This window comes from Strix uralensis, chromosome 9, assembly GCF_047716275.1.
Source record: "Strix uralensis isolate ZFMK-TIS-50842 chromosome 9, bStrUra1, whole genome shotgun sequence".
Taxonomy (NCBI): domain Eukaryota; kingdom Metazoa; phylum Chordata; class Aves; order Strigiformes; family Strigidae; genus Strix; species Strix uralensis.
Window position 1 is genome coordinate 1,904,332 of NC_133980.1, and position 14,000 is coordinate 1,918,331.

The 14,000-nt window shown below is 49.4% G+C and overlaps 1 protein-coding gene across 4 annotated transcripts in view; it reads left to right on the forward strand.

The window, feature by feature from the left end:
- The window catches only part of KCNAB1 (potassium voltage-gated channel subfamily A regulatory beta subunit 1), an 80,914-nt gene that overhangs the window by 46,659 nt on the left and 20,255 nt on the right, over positions 1 to 14,000 (forward strand). For all 4 annotated transcript variants that reach the window (XM_074878395.1, XM_074878394.1, XM_074878396.1 and 1 more), the window contains one exon: positions 8,467 to 8,510. In XM_074878395.1, coding sequence (XP_074734496.1) covers positions 8,467 to 8,510 — 44 coding nt within the window. The remainder of the gene's footprint in view (positions 1 to 8,466; positions 8,511 to 14,000) is intronic.

Consider the following 14,000-nt stretch of genomic DNA (forward strand, 5'->3'; position numbering starts at 1 on the left):
TCAGCAGCTACTCGTGGTTCCTTCCAGCCTGGTGTTACAGCTGCCTCTGGTGCTGCAGTGTTTGCTGCCCTTGATGGGCTGTCTTACCGATCCCCCTCCACTAGAATTAATTAAAAGTGAGTAATTATAATTGCTTTATGCCCTATGCCACAGGAGACAAACACTATTCCTGCCATATGGCATGGGCTGCTTTGAAGGCATATTTTCTCCCCTGTCTTCTCCCCCTTTTCTTTTAATTAAAGAAACTGCCAGGTCTGAAAGTCCCCCAGACCTGGCTGGGTGCCTCTGTGCCATGCCACTGCCTGCACGGTGCTGGTGGCACAGACAACTGTGGCCTGTGGTGATGCTTTGCTGCTGGGGATGGGAGGATGTGGGTGTCTGTGTGTGGTTTTGGGGGGACCCTCTATCCCAAAGCCTGTGGGAGGTACCTGGCACTGATGCAAATGCAGAGGCTGAGTTAGGCACTTAATTAAAGCCCCCTCCTGCAGCTGCCTGGGTGCATGGAGCCCGGTTTGGGGTGGGTTCAGCTGCTGTCCATCCTGGGGGAGACCGAGGTTCTTGGCCACAAAATGGGGACCTTCTCCTCTGCTGACACTCAGGTGCCTGGCTCAGGGGGTGTGAGGTCTGGGGGTGTTGTGAGGGGTGCAGGATGTGTTGCCTCATCAGCGGCTAGTCATAAAAATGTCATGGTGTTGGGTTTTTACCAAATCCTCTCTCTGGATACCTTCTGCTAGAGCCAAGTCTTGACCCCTCCTTGGGCCCTGCTGCTCCCCAGCCTGGCAGCGAGACTTTGCTGCCAGGGCAGTTGCCTCAGCCTCACGATCCTGTCCGTACCCTGGCTTAGAAAAGCAGGCAGGAGGGCACAGGGCAGGTCTGTGAGAGCTCAGCAAGCCCACACAGCCCTGCTGCATGCCCTCCTCGCTGCCAGGCTGGGGGAAGAGCCAAGTTTTAGGAGGGATGTGACCAGGGCAGGGTAGGATGAGCCTGGAGCAGGAATCTCCCAGGAGGCTGGGCAGGGGGATCCCAGGGAGCCGTGAGAAACGAGGGGAAAGCTGGAGAACAGCGAGGCTGTGGGGTCTCTGGAGAGGATGAGGCTTGGCTCTGGCAGAAGGGATCTAGTGGGGGCTCTTCTGGGCACCGCTGGTGTAAGGCAAGGGCTGTGCGCTCTTCACTTACATGCAATTTCACTTGGAAACGTTTTTCTCAGCTCGGGTGAGGCAAACTCTTAAGGACCATGGGATTATAATTGGCCACCCCCTATGTACCCTGTGAGTTAATTGGGGCAGCAGCATCACAGGGGAAGACTGATCTTTTCAGTAAGAAATGGGTTTAGTGTTACTTAAAAAGCTGGCTTAAGCAGAGATCTGGAAGAGGCTTGCAAATAGCTCTTCCAGCAAAAAGGCTTTGTTAATGGTGTAATGGAGTGGAATTGAGGAAATAAAAAGCTTTGATTAAATACTGCAGAAACTTCTGCATAGGAAGATACAGTGGAGCATGTCTGAAAGGAGGAGCTGGTGGCTCTGGTGAGTGGGACAGTCACTGCAAACGCCCAGGAAGGGCTGTCCCTGAGGCTGAGGAATGGCACTGTCCAGCCCGGCCTGCACCCAATCTGCCAGGCTGGGTTTTGCAAGATGACCCTAGCTGTTATGGGTTAGAAAATGGGAAAAAATCTGCCATCAGGCTGTTGTGGCTTTGTCCTTTGTGTCCCTTTTCACTCTCAGCCTGAGGCACTGTGTGCCCGTCTCTACAAGCTCAGGAAGAGCCTGTGGAACCCCAACCTGTAGCCAGTTCCAAGTTTATTTTTATAGATATTTCATATTATTAACAGTTACTTGTATTATGCTGTTATATGCAGATTTATGTTGATGAAGTGATGCCCATGCATGCCCTGGGACAGTTAGGAAGATTGCAGGGTAGCTTGAGTAAGGCTTTTAAAAGCAAAACCAGCAATGAGGGGAAGAGTTTCCAGCTGACTCGTAAATCTTTCTGCATCATTACAGGAATGATTTCAGACTTGCAGGTAGCCAGCAATGCTCTAAGATGTTATCCCCATCAAATATCCTTCCTGGGAAGGAGTTAAATGGGTTTAGGATTGCTGCGCAATCAAATTATCCTCGTTTTTCATTGCCAAATATTAATCTTAATTTTAAGCCTTGGGTTCTTGTCTTTAGATTATGTCTGAAATACTAATTTTAATCTTCCTACATGGCCATATCACAAGGAAAAATCCCCTGGGAATGGATTTTGCCCTCCTTTGCTCCTGAGATTCTTGAAATACTCTAATTTTTTCCTTGCCTTTTTACTGTCAGGCTTTATCCCAGGTGCCTCTCGTTACTCTCATCACCCCTCTGTGTTTCTGCAGGACACATTAATCCCCTCGTTTTCCCTTTCTGCTGCTTTCTGACTTCCTGATGCTGAACCAAAGAGCTCTTGAAAGTCAAAAGTTGCCACCTTGGCCTTTCTTATGCATGTTGAACCCTGGGTCCTCAGACATTAACAAGCTCTTCTTACCCATCATTCAAATCTGATATATCTCTAGCAAGTATTTTCCTTGGTTGTGCCCATAACTTTGCTCACAGCCAAGTGGCTAACAAGCAAAATGCTCCCCCTGCCCCAGATTTGGGGACCTAAAGGATTTTGCAGGACTGGATCTGGGCTGTGTTCGTGGTGGCTGGTCTCCATGTCCCTGCACTGGCTGGTGTCAGTCCGTGAGCACTCATCTCATTTAGCCTCTTGTTCTAGCAAAATAATTAACTCGGGTTTATTCAGCAATGCAGCAGGTCCAGAACCAATCTTTTCTGAGTATTATTTCTTCTGTGTTTAAAAACTAACCTGTGTGATGGGGTTTTGGTTGTGTTTTTTCTCTCCGCTTATAAATGAGCATCTGTGGTGGGACACAGGGAGCCATGTTTGGTCCCCAGCCTGGGCTGGAGCCACCAGTAGGGAGACGTGCTGGAAACAAGGGAGATGGGAATGAGTCACAGAAGTGAATCTGAGTGCGCTTTTGTGCCTTTGAGCCACAGGGACCTGAGAAGTGCTGCCTAGGCAGAGGCTCTGCTGTTTGCTGCAGCCTGGGAAAAGGCGTGAGCAGTTCTGCGAAGATTTTCCAGTTCTCTGTGCAGCTGAAATAACCCTTCACCTCTGGAGCTGATGTCTGCTCAGCTGGGGTGCTGCTTGCCAGACCACCAGGCAAAAAACCCAAGCTCATCCTGGTCAAAAACCCTACAACACTGGGGACTGCGGCTCTGAGGATGAGGAAGGAGCAGGCATGGATGTGGTGCATGTGAAACTCCCCTCACTAGCAAGAGGAAGTGAGACCTTCATTTTTCTGTGTGAAGGCCTGTCAAGAGGCAGAGGGGTTGGTAACCAGCCCTGTGGCTGTGTTGTCTGTTTGGGTCCTGCTGCTTGAGTTGCTCCTTTCCAGCAGGAATGTGCTGTTCCCTGCCAGCCACGGGCTCCCAGCCCCGGCAGGCGCTGGGATAATGTCCCTTTCCCAGCCTTTTCCCCACTGGGGATGTTAGCACATGCTGCTGGTTCTTCGCACAGTGTTGGCTGGTGTTCAATGGATGCTGGTGTCTCAGGGCGGTGCTGCCCATCAAACACCACCGAGAATTGGCGCTTCCTCGGGAAATGGATGAGCCCTCCGCTTGGAAAAGCCTAGTCAAGGGAAATGTCGTCCCTCCCCACACGCTGTTTTGGTACCTCGGTGTATTTTTAACAACATCCCCGAGTTACAAGCTGTGTTTTCAGTGAATCAGGCATTAATCTCCTGTGCTCGTTAACCCAGCGCAATCTGGCGAAGCTGCCGGTGTTGCGGGGATGGTTGTGTTCGCCCAAACTCCCGGCTGTGCAGGCAGGAGAAGTGTCACCTTTGGTTTATGACAGGAAAAAAGAGCTTTGTTAAACCAGTGTGCCAGGCTGGGCTCATGGACTTCACATCCCCTCATCTTTTGCTGTCCCCTGCCCTGTTTGGTCCCAGGGACAGGGCAGTTCTGCCATGGTATGCTTGCCTGCCCCAATCCTGCTCCCTGGAGAAGGGAACTGGAAAGATTTAAAGTTAAACTTAAAATACACGTCTTAGAGCTACAGACAACAGAAACAGTGTGGCATGTCCCTTCCCTTCACAAAATGTACTGCCCTATGGCCTTTAATGTGATGAGCATGGCTATAAATGTCCTTTATAAAAGGTTTTGGTGACCCAGGTGCTTTCAGTGAGGTTTGCACAGCTCCTGCCATGGGCACCGAGTGGGGCTGCCAGCAAAACCCCTCATCTTTTGTGTAGTGGGGGCTACCTGTGAGCCCTTCTCATCCTGTCGCCTCAGGTCAGGCACAGGAGCATTTGGCTTCAGGCTTTGCTTTTAAAACAGTTCAGGGGTGAGGTGTTGAATGCCTTTGGGTATTGCTTGTGGTGTAAGTCTGGGGTAAGGAAAAGAAGCTGGTTTTAGATCAGCAACTAGAAGCAGTTTAGGAAGGTGCCACGGCAGGCTGCAGCCAGAGGGTCGGGTCCTGGATTGGATAAGCTGGTTACAACAGCAGATAAAACCCTTGGTGCTTCTCTGTGCATGGTGGGGTTGGGCAGTGATTTATGGGGAGCGGTGCAATTGCTCCAGTTCTGCAAAGTGCAAGGGAAGCTGAATATCAGCGAGGGGAGAAGTAAGATAGCTGTGCTAATGAAAAAAAAAAAGTATGTATGTGTAAGAGCTGATTTTTAATCAGCTGCTTCTAGGTTACGCAAAGCGATACTGAGAGATTGGAGGCTCCTGCAATGTCCCTTTTAATGGCTACTTCATCACTCAGCAGTGCTGACTTCCAATTTGAAAAGGGTTTTTTATTTTTTCTCCTCCTGAAAGAGTGATTAAATAGTGCCAGCAGAACCCCCAGGAGCAGTGGTGGTGACAGCTGCCTGGACAGGTAAGCTCAGGGCTCGGAGATGGAGTGGCACACTCGGGACTCTAACAGCCTCGAGCGGCACTGCTGGGGTCAGGTACCACCACTTGTGGGTGCTGACTGATGATTGCTAACAAAAAAATGCACAAAAACACCATCTTCTCCTTTCCTCGGGAAGTCAAGTGCTGCCTGTGGGATGTGGCTTTGCCCAGCCACCGTGTCCCATGCGGAGAGCCTCGCTGAGTCAGGCCTGAGAGAGGCAGTGGGCGAGATGGCCCTTGGGTTGTGGGGTGATGGCCTCCAGACAGCGCTGGCCAGATGCTTCAGCATCCCACAGGGAGAGCACCTGAGTGTCAGCTCAGCAATTCATCCAATTATTTTGTATAAAAAGATCATTTCTGGCCTTGAAAATATTGCTGAGAGCTTCCACCACCGGCCCAGAAAACACCGAGCTGTCCATGACCGCTCAGGAGCGCAATGGCAGAACCCCCCCCACTTTCTCAGCTGATTCCCCACCCCCTTCCTGTGCTGTCCCTCCAGAGCCCTTGCACCCAGCGCACGGGGGGTGGGGGGGTGGAGTTGTTCCCTGTGGAAGGGAGCTGCAGCCATTCAGCTGTGCTTTGCCCAGGGGGGATGCTCAGCCTGTGCGTGACGGGAGCAGCTGATGCCAACCAGGCACCTCGGGCACAATCAGAGCCGGGGTTTGCTCGCTGTGTTGTCCCGATCGCTCCAGCACGGCCCTCCTCGGCGGTTTGTGTGGGCTGCTGCCGGATCAGCTCTGGTTAATTGTCTCAGACTGGGGAATTAGTGCAACAGAAGCACAAAGGGCTTTTACTGGCCAGTTACTTAGAAACCAACCATTGATTTTACTTGGCAATTTTGCAGCTTCTGGGCATGTCTCTGTGTGTGTGTGTAATATATCTACACATACACCTGCAAGCTGCAGAACAGATATATATAGATATATATAATTTTTTTTTTGGCTTGGTGGTTTTTTGTTTTATTCTGTTGTTTTGCTTTTTAGGGGGGTAGAAGAGAACCAAGTCTTGAAGTGTTACTCTTTCAGACAAATGACTGCTCTGCCGTAGGACCAGCAATCAAACTGGTGGCTGTGGCCTTTTAAGCAGCCCAGGGAAGTAAGTCACCCCGAGCGGGCCGAGTTTTCAACTGGTTTTGTGGCTTCAAGTGTTGGTGTGGCCGCTTTGCTTTCATGCTGCCCACCCGTTAATCAGAGCATGCAGTTGAGTCCCGCAGGCAAGCGGAGGGCTGGAAGTGATGGAGTAGCTGGGGGCTGCGACCCGGTGCTGCTTTCCGGGCTGGACCAGGGGCTCAGGTAACCTCATCCCGAGCAGCTTCTGAGCTTATTTTGCAAGAGGGACCTTGTGCTGCGAAGACTCGGTATTTTCAGTGCTCTTGACTTATAGACATAAATTTTTTTCGAGTACCCAGGTCACATGTATGCTAAGTAAATGGCAGAGACAGCTTTGGAAATTCAAACACATGATTTCTGTCCAGTTTTGTCAGTGGGCCAGGCTCTGCAAAGAGCTGGTTATGGCTCTTCCAGAGCAAAACCTGGCGTGTGTGTGTGCTTTACTCTCTGTGTCCCCAGTGTGCAGAGGGATGAGCCCTGATGTAGCTTTGTGGCACAGGGGGACAGGGGACCTGTGGGGAGGGAGGGCAGGACAGCCAGCTGGTACCTGGTCTGAGACCCCAAGACAGATGCCACTGCTGGGGGAAGCAACGTCCCCTAGAAATGCATCCAAATACCAGAGGGTTTCACTTCGACTATATGTATATCTGTATGCATTTATATATGCATATGTATAAAGGGTATGTATATGGATTTATATATATAAACAGATATATGTGTGTGTATATATATTTATATCTCTGTAGAGAGCAGGGTACATCTCTGTGGCCAAGCTGTGCCCTTGAAGACATGTCCCTGCCCAGAGCCAGACTTTGAAAGGCAAAGAACAGCTCAGCGAGAAGAAATAGGACTTAAAAAACCCCCTCTTCTACAAAATAAGCATAAACTGTTTGGAAAGGCACGGTAGTACTTGACTTCTCCAAAGAGCTTTATGCAGCGGGTGGGCTGTCTCCAGAAGTAACGTGGAAATCCCAGTCCCGTGAGCCGGAGCTCCTCTTGCCTGCCTGTGGCTCTGTCTGGAGCACGCAGGCAGCTGCTGGGTATTTGCCTTTGAACTTTTTAAGGGTTATGCTTTGTGCTGGTGAGCAGGGGAGGATTGGCATAATTTGTGCTATTCTGTGCAGTGTTGGGTTTTGGTATGTAGGGGTCCAGCTATGCTTTTGCTCAAAAAAAAAAAGGGGGAAAAAAAAGAGAGGAAAAAAAAAATCAGGTCAGTGCCTGTCCAAACTGTGCCGTGAGCCCGGGGGCTTGTGGTGTTGGAAATACAGCTCCAGCTTCTCAAATAGCTACTCAAGGGCAAATTCTTTTCAGCTATGTTAAATTTGGGGTACAGCAGTGGTGTTGGGGGGCCCTGGGGAGGGCTGGGAGGGGAGGCACCCCTGCCCCCCAGGCTGCCTGCTGCAGTAGGGCTGGCTCTCCTGACCTCCCTGGCGATGCCTTCAGTTGCTCTCTGATGTGGGAAATTGGGCTGTATGAGTGACTACCTGAAATGGCTACAAAATCCAGCGTGTAAAAAGAGAAAGAGCTGAACGAGCAAGGCATGACCTGCGCTAATGTCGGCAGTTCTGTCCTACCCCTTTCACTATCCCCTGCCTGTGGATGAGCAGAGCTTTTTATTTATTTTATTTGGCTTTAAATAATTCATCAGGAGCAGCAAAAAGTGCAGTGATTGTTTGCGGCGCTCTGCAGTGGAAGGTAGATAGATGGTCCCTAAATTATACCTTGATCTGGCAAAAAAATTGCACAGATCCAGCTGTAACGTAAAGGTTAAAGCAGGAGGGTATAATTAAAAGGGTATTTTGTACTGCAGTGATAGGTTTAAGTTCGGGTAGGGGTTTAATGTATGGCACATTTCAAGGCCTCATGGCTAATTATCTTGTCTTCAGCCTGGCTCTGGGAGGTGGGGAGAAGGGTAATAAATTTATCTTGTGGATGCTGAAAAGCAGTTGGTGTTGGGGATGAAGGTGCTGCCTCCCTTTGGGCTGGGAAGTCATGAGCTTCTGCATTCGGGGGGGGAATCCATGAGCTCGGGAGCCTCAGTGATGGATGTGAATGTTTTTATGAGTGTGAGAGTGAATAAAACCAAAAAAGTGAAGCTGAATAAGGTGAATATTTAATCGATGAATAGTAACTGATGGTGAAAGCGAGGGAAATGCAGGTGCCTTATTCATGGGCTACCAAATGACATCAGGTGTGTGTTACATCTGAATGTATTTGGGTTTGTTCCCAGCCCTGCAGTGCATCCACCCTTCTTCAAACCAGTCAGCCAGTGTCTCAGCTGAGGGGGGGTCTACCCCTTTTGGAGGAAAACCGATGATTTGGACAAAAGCAGGGACTCATCTTCTTTGGCTGTTGGTTTCCCAAGGGCTGAAGTTGTGTGTCCCTTGAGGGCTTAACAGTATTCTCTAATTGTTTTCTTTTCCTTCTAGAAACCTTGGAAAATCCGGACTGAGAGTCTCGTGCCTCGGGCTGGGTGAGTAACCTCCGTGGCCACCGCACGTGGCTCTGGAGTAGTGGTAGTGGCTCTTGTATTTGAGTAAAAAAAGTGTGCTTTCTTGGAGCCCCAGCCGGCGCTCGCTCGTGCAGATGGCTCACGACAGAAGCCCTTACGTGTATTAATAACAGCTCTGTGCATCAGCCGTGGCGCTTGCCTGCAGCAGGAGGCGATGCTTTCCACCCATAGCGCCCGACTGGAACTGTACAAGTGTTTATGGCATAAAATGCTTCTAATATGACCCGATCCCCGCGAGAGACAGCCTGCGGAGACCACATCTGAGATGTCTGTGAATGCCCCCAAGAGCTTTTAGTGTCAGAGCTCCAGTGCTGGGGGATGGCACTCTGCCTGGGCTGCGGGCAGATTTTTATTTTGTTTTATCCAGTGTGTGTACCTTGTTATTTCTGCTCCATGCTGATTTGAAAACTGAAGACTACCTTATTAATATTTTATCTTATCAATATTTTATCCAAAAGGGCATCTATAAGCACTGCGGCACATATGTGCTGGCCCCGCAGCGATGCTGCGGTTCAATACGCTGCTGCTGGCCTTCAGCTGCCGGTAAGAGCGTGTGCGATGGGCTGGACAACTCCTGATGGCTTTACTCAGGCGAGTAATTTCTTTGACAGTGGTTGAACCGCTTGTGTGAAGAATGCTTAAAAGTACATATATATCTATATATATTAAAAAAAAAACCAAACAAACACCAAGTGCTGTGGAAAGGAGGAGGCTGTTTTTCTCGCTGCAAACACTTTCCCGTGGTGCAAGGCTGGAGCATCAGGAGCGTGGAGCTGCCAGGGGTGGATGCTCTGCTCTGCCGGGGCCTCTCCAACCCCGTGTTAAAGGGGGTTCTGTGTTTCCCTGGGGGTCAGAGGTGCTGGCACGGGGAAGTGGAGGCACCGATATGTCTTTAAGGAAGTAGTTGGGTGTGCGGGGCTCCCATGCTGCTGCCTCAGGAGCAAATGGGTGAAGGCAGGAGCAGGCAAGGACCTGGACTCTGCCTGCATTTGGTGCCTGCTGTGGCTACGGACATCCCCGTCCAGCTCCCGGCTCCATCCCCAGCTGGCACCTGCGCTTGCAGGGCAGGTGACCGGGGGGTTAGCTCGTTTTTTCCAGCCCACTTTGAGATTTGATTTTAAAATAGAGTGAAATGTGAAAGTCACCCTGTATCACAAGTCATATAAATAAGGCCCATTCCACCAAGAAGAGCTCTTGTGGTTAAAATAGATCTAGGCTTTGAAAAGAGTTGTCTTCTTATCTGTGCAAAGCTTTTATTTATCATCCTTGGAGTTCACCAAGCGCTAATGTTGTGGTGGGGAAGGGAAGGAAGCAGCAGCAGGAAAAAGCATTTTGCAGCGCTTTTCTTTAATTTCAAGCATGTGGAACTGCAGCAGCATCTAAATATATTGAGCCTTTGTGAGTGCAGCTGCATGGAGTAAGTGGGGGCTGAGGAGGGAGCAAGTGGCTGCTCTGCACAAGGGCAGGGCTGGGGAAGAGCGACTGGGCATCATGGCTTTGGGGCCAGGCACCTCAGCCTGCACCAGCAGCTGTGAGCCCTACGGCCCTTGCCCTGTGTGCCGGGAGAGGGGGACTGGCAAGTCTGCAATTCACTTGCCACCTTCTCTTGAATGTCCAGGTATTTCTTCTGCAGCACAGCATGTCCTCCCCTCCCACTGCAGATCCTTTGGGGTAGCTTATATGACTTTCCTAAATAGCTTCTCTTTTAGTTCCCTCAAAGATAAATGTGTTTCCCTAAACTGTCCGTAGCATGAAAATCTAATTTAAGGTTTACTAAAGTTTCTGAAGGCTCAGCAATCTTCCTTAAAAGCCTTCCAAAATCTCAGCAAGGTGGGAGTGTGCTTCATCCTGTAGTATGAAAAATTAAGTGGAGAAAAATGTGAAGCGGGGCAGAAATCAAAGGCAGGCAGTGCTAAGGCAATGCGTACCCTTTAATTACGTCCTGCTTCTCCCAGCTCACACTCTCTAATTAATTCATTTGCTGGGTGCTGCTTGCAGTGTGAGCAGTGCTGAGCGAGCACACGAGGTCAGATGTGTTAGCAGAGTGTTTGGTGAGCAAAGGGCTGCTGCGATGGGGGCTGAGCATCGCTCCTGGGTTGCTGAACCTCCTACCGGAGCTGAGACCCAGGCTGGGCTTTCACCACCTCCTCTGAGCAAAGCTAACACCAGGCGAGGCTTTAATTGAGGAATTTTAATAGTCCAACCCTGGGTAGATGCATGGGTTGGTGCGAGGCCCTTTCTGTGATGCTGGCTTTGAAACGCGATTGCCATGCAGGGGGAAAAATAAGGTCACGTTTTTCTTGTAGTTAATTCGGAGCGAATTCTGCCTGTGGAGGCTGCCTGTTGATTTTTTAGAAAATGTTGAGACAGACTCCAACAAGGTGATTAGCCCTGACTCCGAGGAAACGAGCAGCAGGATGAAACCAGCCATCCCAACCCCCCAAAATCCAATTCAATGTTCCTAAACGAGCGGTTCCTGCAGCCACCGGCGGGATACCCTGTGCTCACATCGGGTATGAAAATAGCTGTTTTGTGAGCAGAAAGGGGTCGGCTGCTGCCGTTGCCCCTTAGTGCTTTGCTCTGAGGGAAAGCTTTTACAAACCCACCCCCAAACATCCACTGGCCCGGGATCCCTGGCGAAGGGTCCGATTTGCACCCGGGTACTCAGTGTGTAGGGCTGAGAGTTTGCTGGTTGCTCGAGCGCCAGACCAGAGCCATGTGCCAGATCTCCCTGTGGCATCATCCTTGCCAGGAGCAAACCAGGGATAAAATTGTACAGGCAGGAGGCGAAGCTTTGGCTTCCAGACAGGAACTCCTTCTCTTTTTCCTGCAGAGGTGACACATCTGCTGGCAATGACATTATTGAGTGGTGAATTTTGCATCAGCAAATAACCCACTAATAGTCACACCTTGCTAGGCTCTGGGATGTGATGGAAATGGAGCCAAGTCCAGTTTTAATACAGAAATTCCTCTGTTGAAGGCGAGGACATCCAGCTGGGAGGTTGCTTTCCAATGCAAGGGAGCAATGTGCTGGGCAAGGGGCAGGAGTGGGAGGTCTATCTGCCACTGCCATGCTGAGTCGTGTGGGGGATGCGTTTGTAAACAGTGGATTGGGATAGACAAGAGAAACACTTTGTAAGGGGAAAAGTGGTGATTTTAAAAAACCATCTTTCTCTAGTGTATTTTTCTTCCAAAATACTCCTGTTGGCTGAGGTTGTGAATCATCCTCAGCCGTTGTTTGAAATGCCAAGTGCGCCTTGCACTTTCTGGAGTGAATTTTTGTTTAATCAGAGTGGAGCAGCGGGCGCCCTGGAAGCTACCCCGGCAGCTTTAATGGGTGCCCACCACCCCCCACACCGACTGCCTGGGGGTGGTTGTGGGAGGGGGATTCATGCACTGCCTTCCCAGCTCTGGAGGGGACCCTAACAGAGCATCTTGCTTTCCCAACCACATCTCATGCTTTAGAGATCACCTTGCTGAGCAAAAACTCCCCTCCCTGGCTGGTTTTTGCAATGATCAAGGTGAAAAAAGCACCCCAAGGATTCCCCACCCACATGGTCCCAACCCTGCTTGCTGTTGAGGGGTCCCAGGCCCTTTGCATCCCCCCAGCTGGGGTCTGGGAGCGTGGCAGGGAGACAGGCAGACCCAGAGCAGGTGTACCCAGTATTGTGTATATTTACTAATTATATTTAAAGAGATGAAGTGCTCGTTACTCTTACATGAGCTGTTGCCAGTGCTGGGGCTCCTCTCCAGACACCCAAGCACTGGAGCATTTTCCGTCTGCGTTACGCTCTGCTGCTCAGTGGGGCACGGTTTGTGTTGTAAGGTTGACATCACGTAAATTGGAGACAGGATGTGCAGTGCACAAGGTGTATAAATAATTCCTTTTCTTCTCACCTGAGCTGGGGACCTGTATGCATACTTGAGCGAAAAATACCACTTTGGGATAAACAGTCTCAACCCATTTTTCAGGGGAAATGCTTTTTAATGTATTCCTATAAAAATAATGCTTCTGAAGCTTTAACATGGAAATCGGGCTTCGTTTGGATTTTTTTCATCTGCATAAGGAAGCTTAATGATAAACTGAAACCTATTTTTATCTTTATTGTGTGGGACCAGACCATTTTACTCCGAAGATAAGAGAAAGTACCTTTCCTGAGGTCTGTAACCAGGAAGGCGTAGCAAGGGCTCAGCGAGTGCTGCCATTGCCTGATTATTGCCCTTACAGAGAGCAGAAGTAAATGCAAAACCAGTTAAGTCTGTGCTCTTTGCTCATTCTTTTTATTTCGCTATCATTGGTTGTGTTCTGCATTTCTCATCTGTGAAAACTTGGCTTTTCCAGAGCTTGGGTTATTCTGCCAGAAATGAAGAGTTTCAGTTACGCAGTAAACGTGCACAGAATCATAGAATCGTTTAGGCTGGAAAAGACCTTTCAGATCATCAAGTCCAACTGTTAACCCAGCACTGCCAAGTCCAGCATCTTTAAAAATAACTTTATTTGTACTCAAAGAAACCTGATGCATAAAAAAAATTCAGATGGACCTTTTTTGAGGGAAATAGAGCAAGATTCTCCTCATGGAGCCAACTCTACTTGTTTTGTTTCTAACCAGGGACTGATCAAAGCGGCAGGCATGCTCTTTGCTTTCTGACTCCTGCTCAAGGTTCATCTTCCACGCTCACTGTGAGCAATGAGCTAACCAATATATTTTTAATGAAGGCATGAGAGCATTTATGTATCTGTTGCACCAGGCCCTTTGCAAGTGCAAGCAGGCAGGGCGCATTTAATTTTTTTTCCCCCCTAGCAGCAAGAGAGCTTGACTCCTCCCCAGCAGAGCAGTCTCTCCTCTGTCTTGCCCAAATCACACTGAATTTTCCAGCTCAGGGCCTGAGCCCCTCTGCCCTCCTTCTGGAGGGATGATATAAGGCAGAATTTTAAATTCTGGCGAGTTTTGTGTGAGCCACGTGAGCTTTGACCCATTCATTAAATGAGTAACATGTAGTTTTATATGCAGCTGGCGTGTAGGTCTTGAAAACTGTGGGGAAAAGTTGTGCTGTAGATCCAAGTGATGTTGTGACAAGCTGGCAGAAGGCACAGGTAACGTCGTGGGCTCCTCTCTTGTCTCAGCATCATTTTCCATGGGGTGTTTTGAAAGGTCAGATAAGTAGGGCAGGAATGATGTCTGCCAGGGTGAGTACACGCTGTCTGCTCGGTGTCCCATATGGGATCTGGTGCTTCTGCTGCCTCTTGTTTCCGGGGGCTTAGGAAATATGTATTCCTAATATATATATATATATATACACACACACAAAATATATATAGGAAATGTTCCTATAGCTTAGGAATATCCAGTTAAATCCACATGCTCTTTCCACCACAGGAATTTTTTTCTTTTAAGCAGTGGTCATAAAGGAATAATGCTTCAAGTTTTTCCCAGTAATAGAATGGATTCT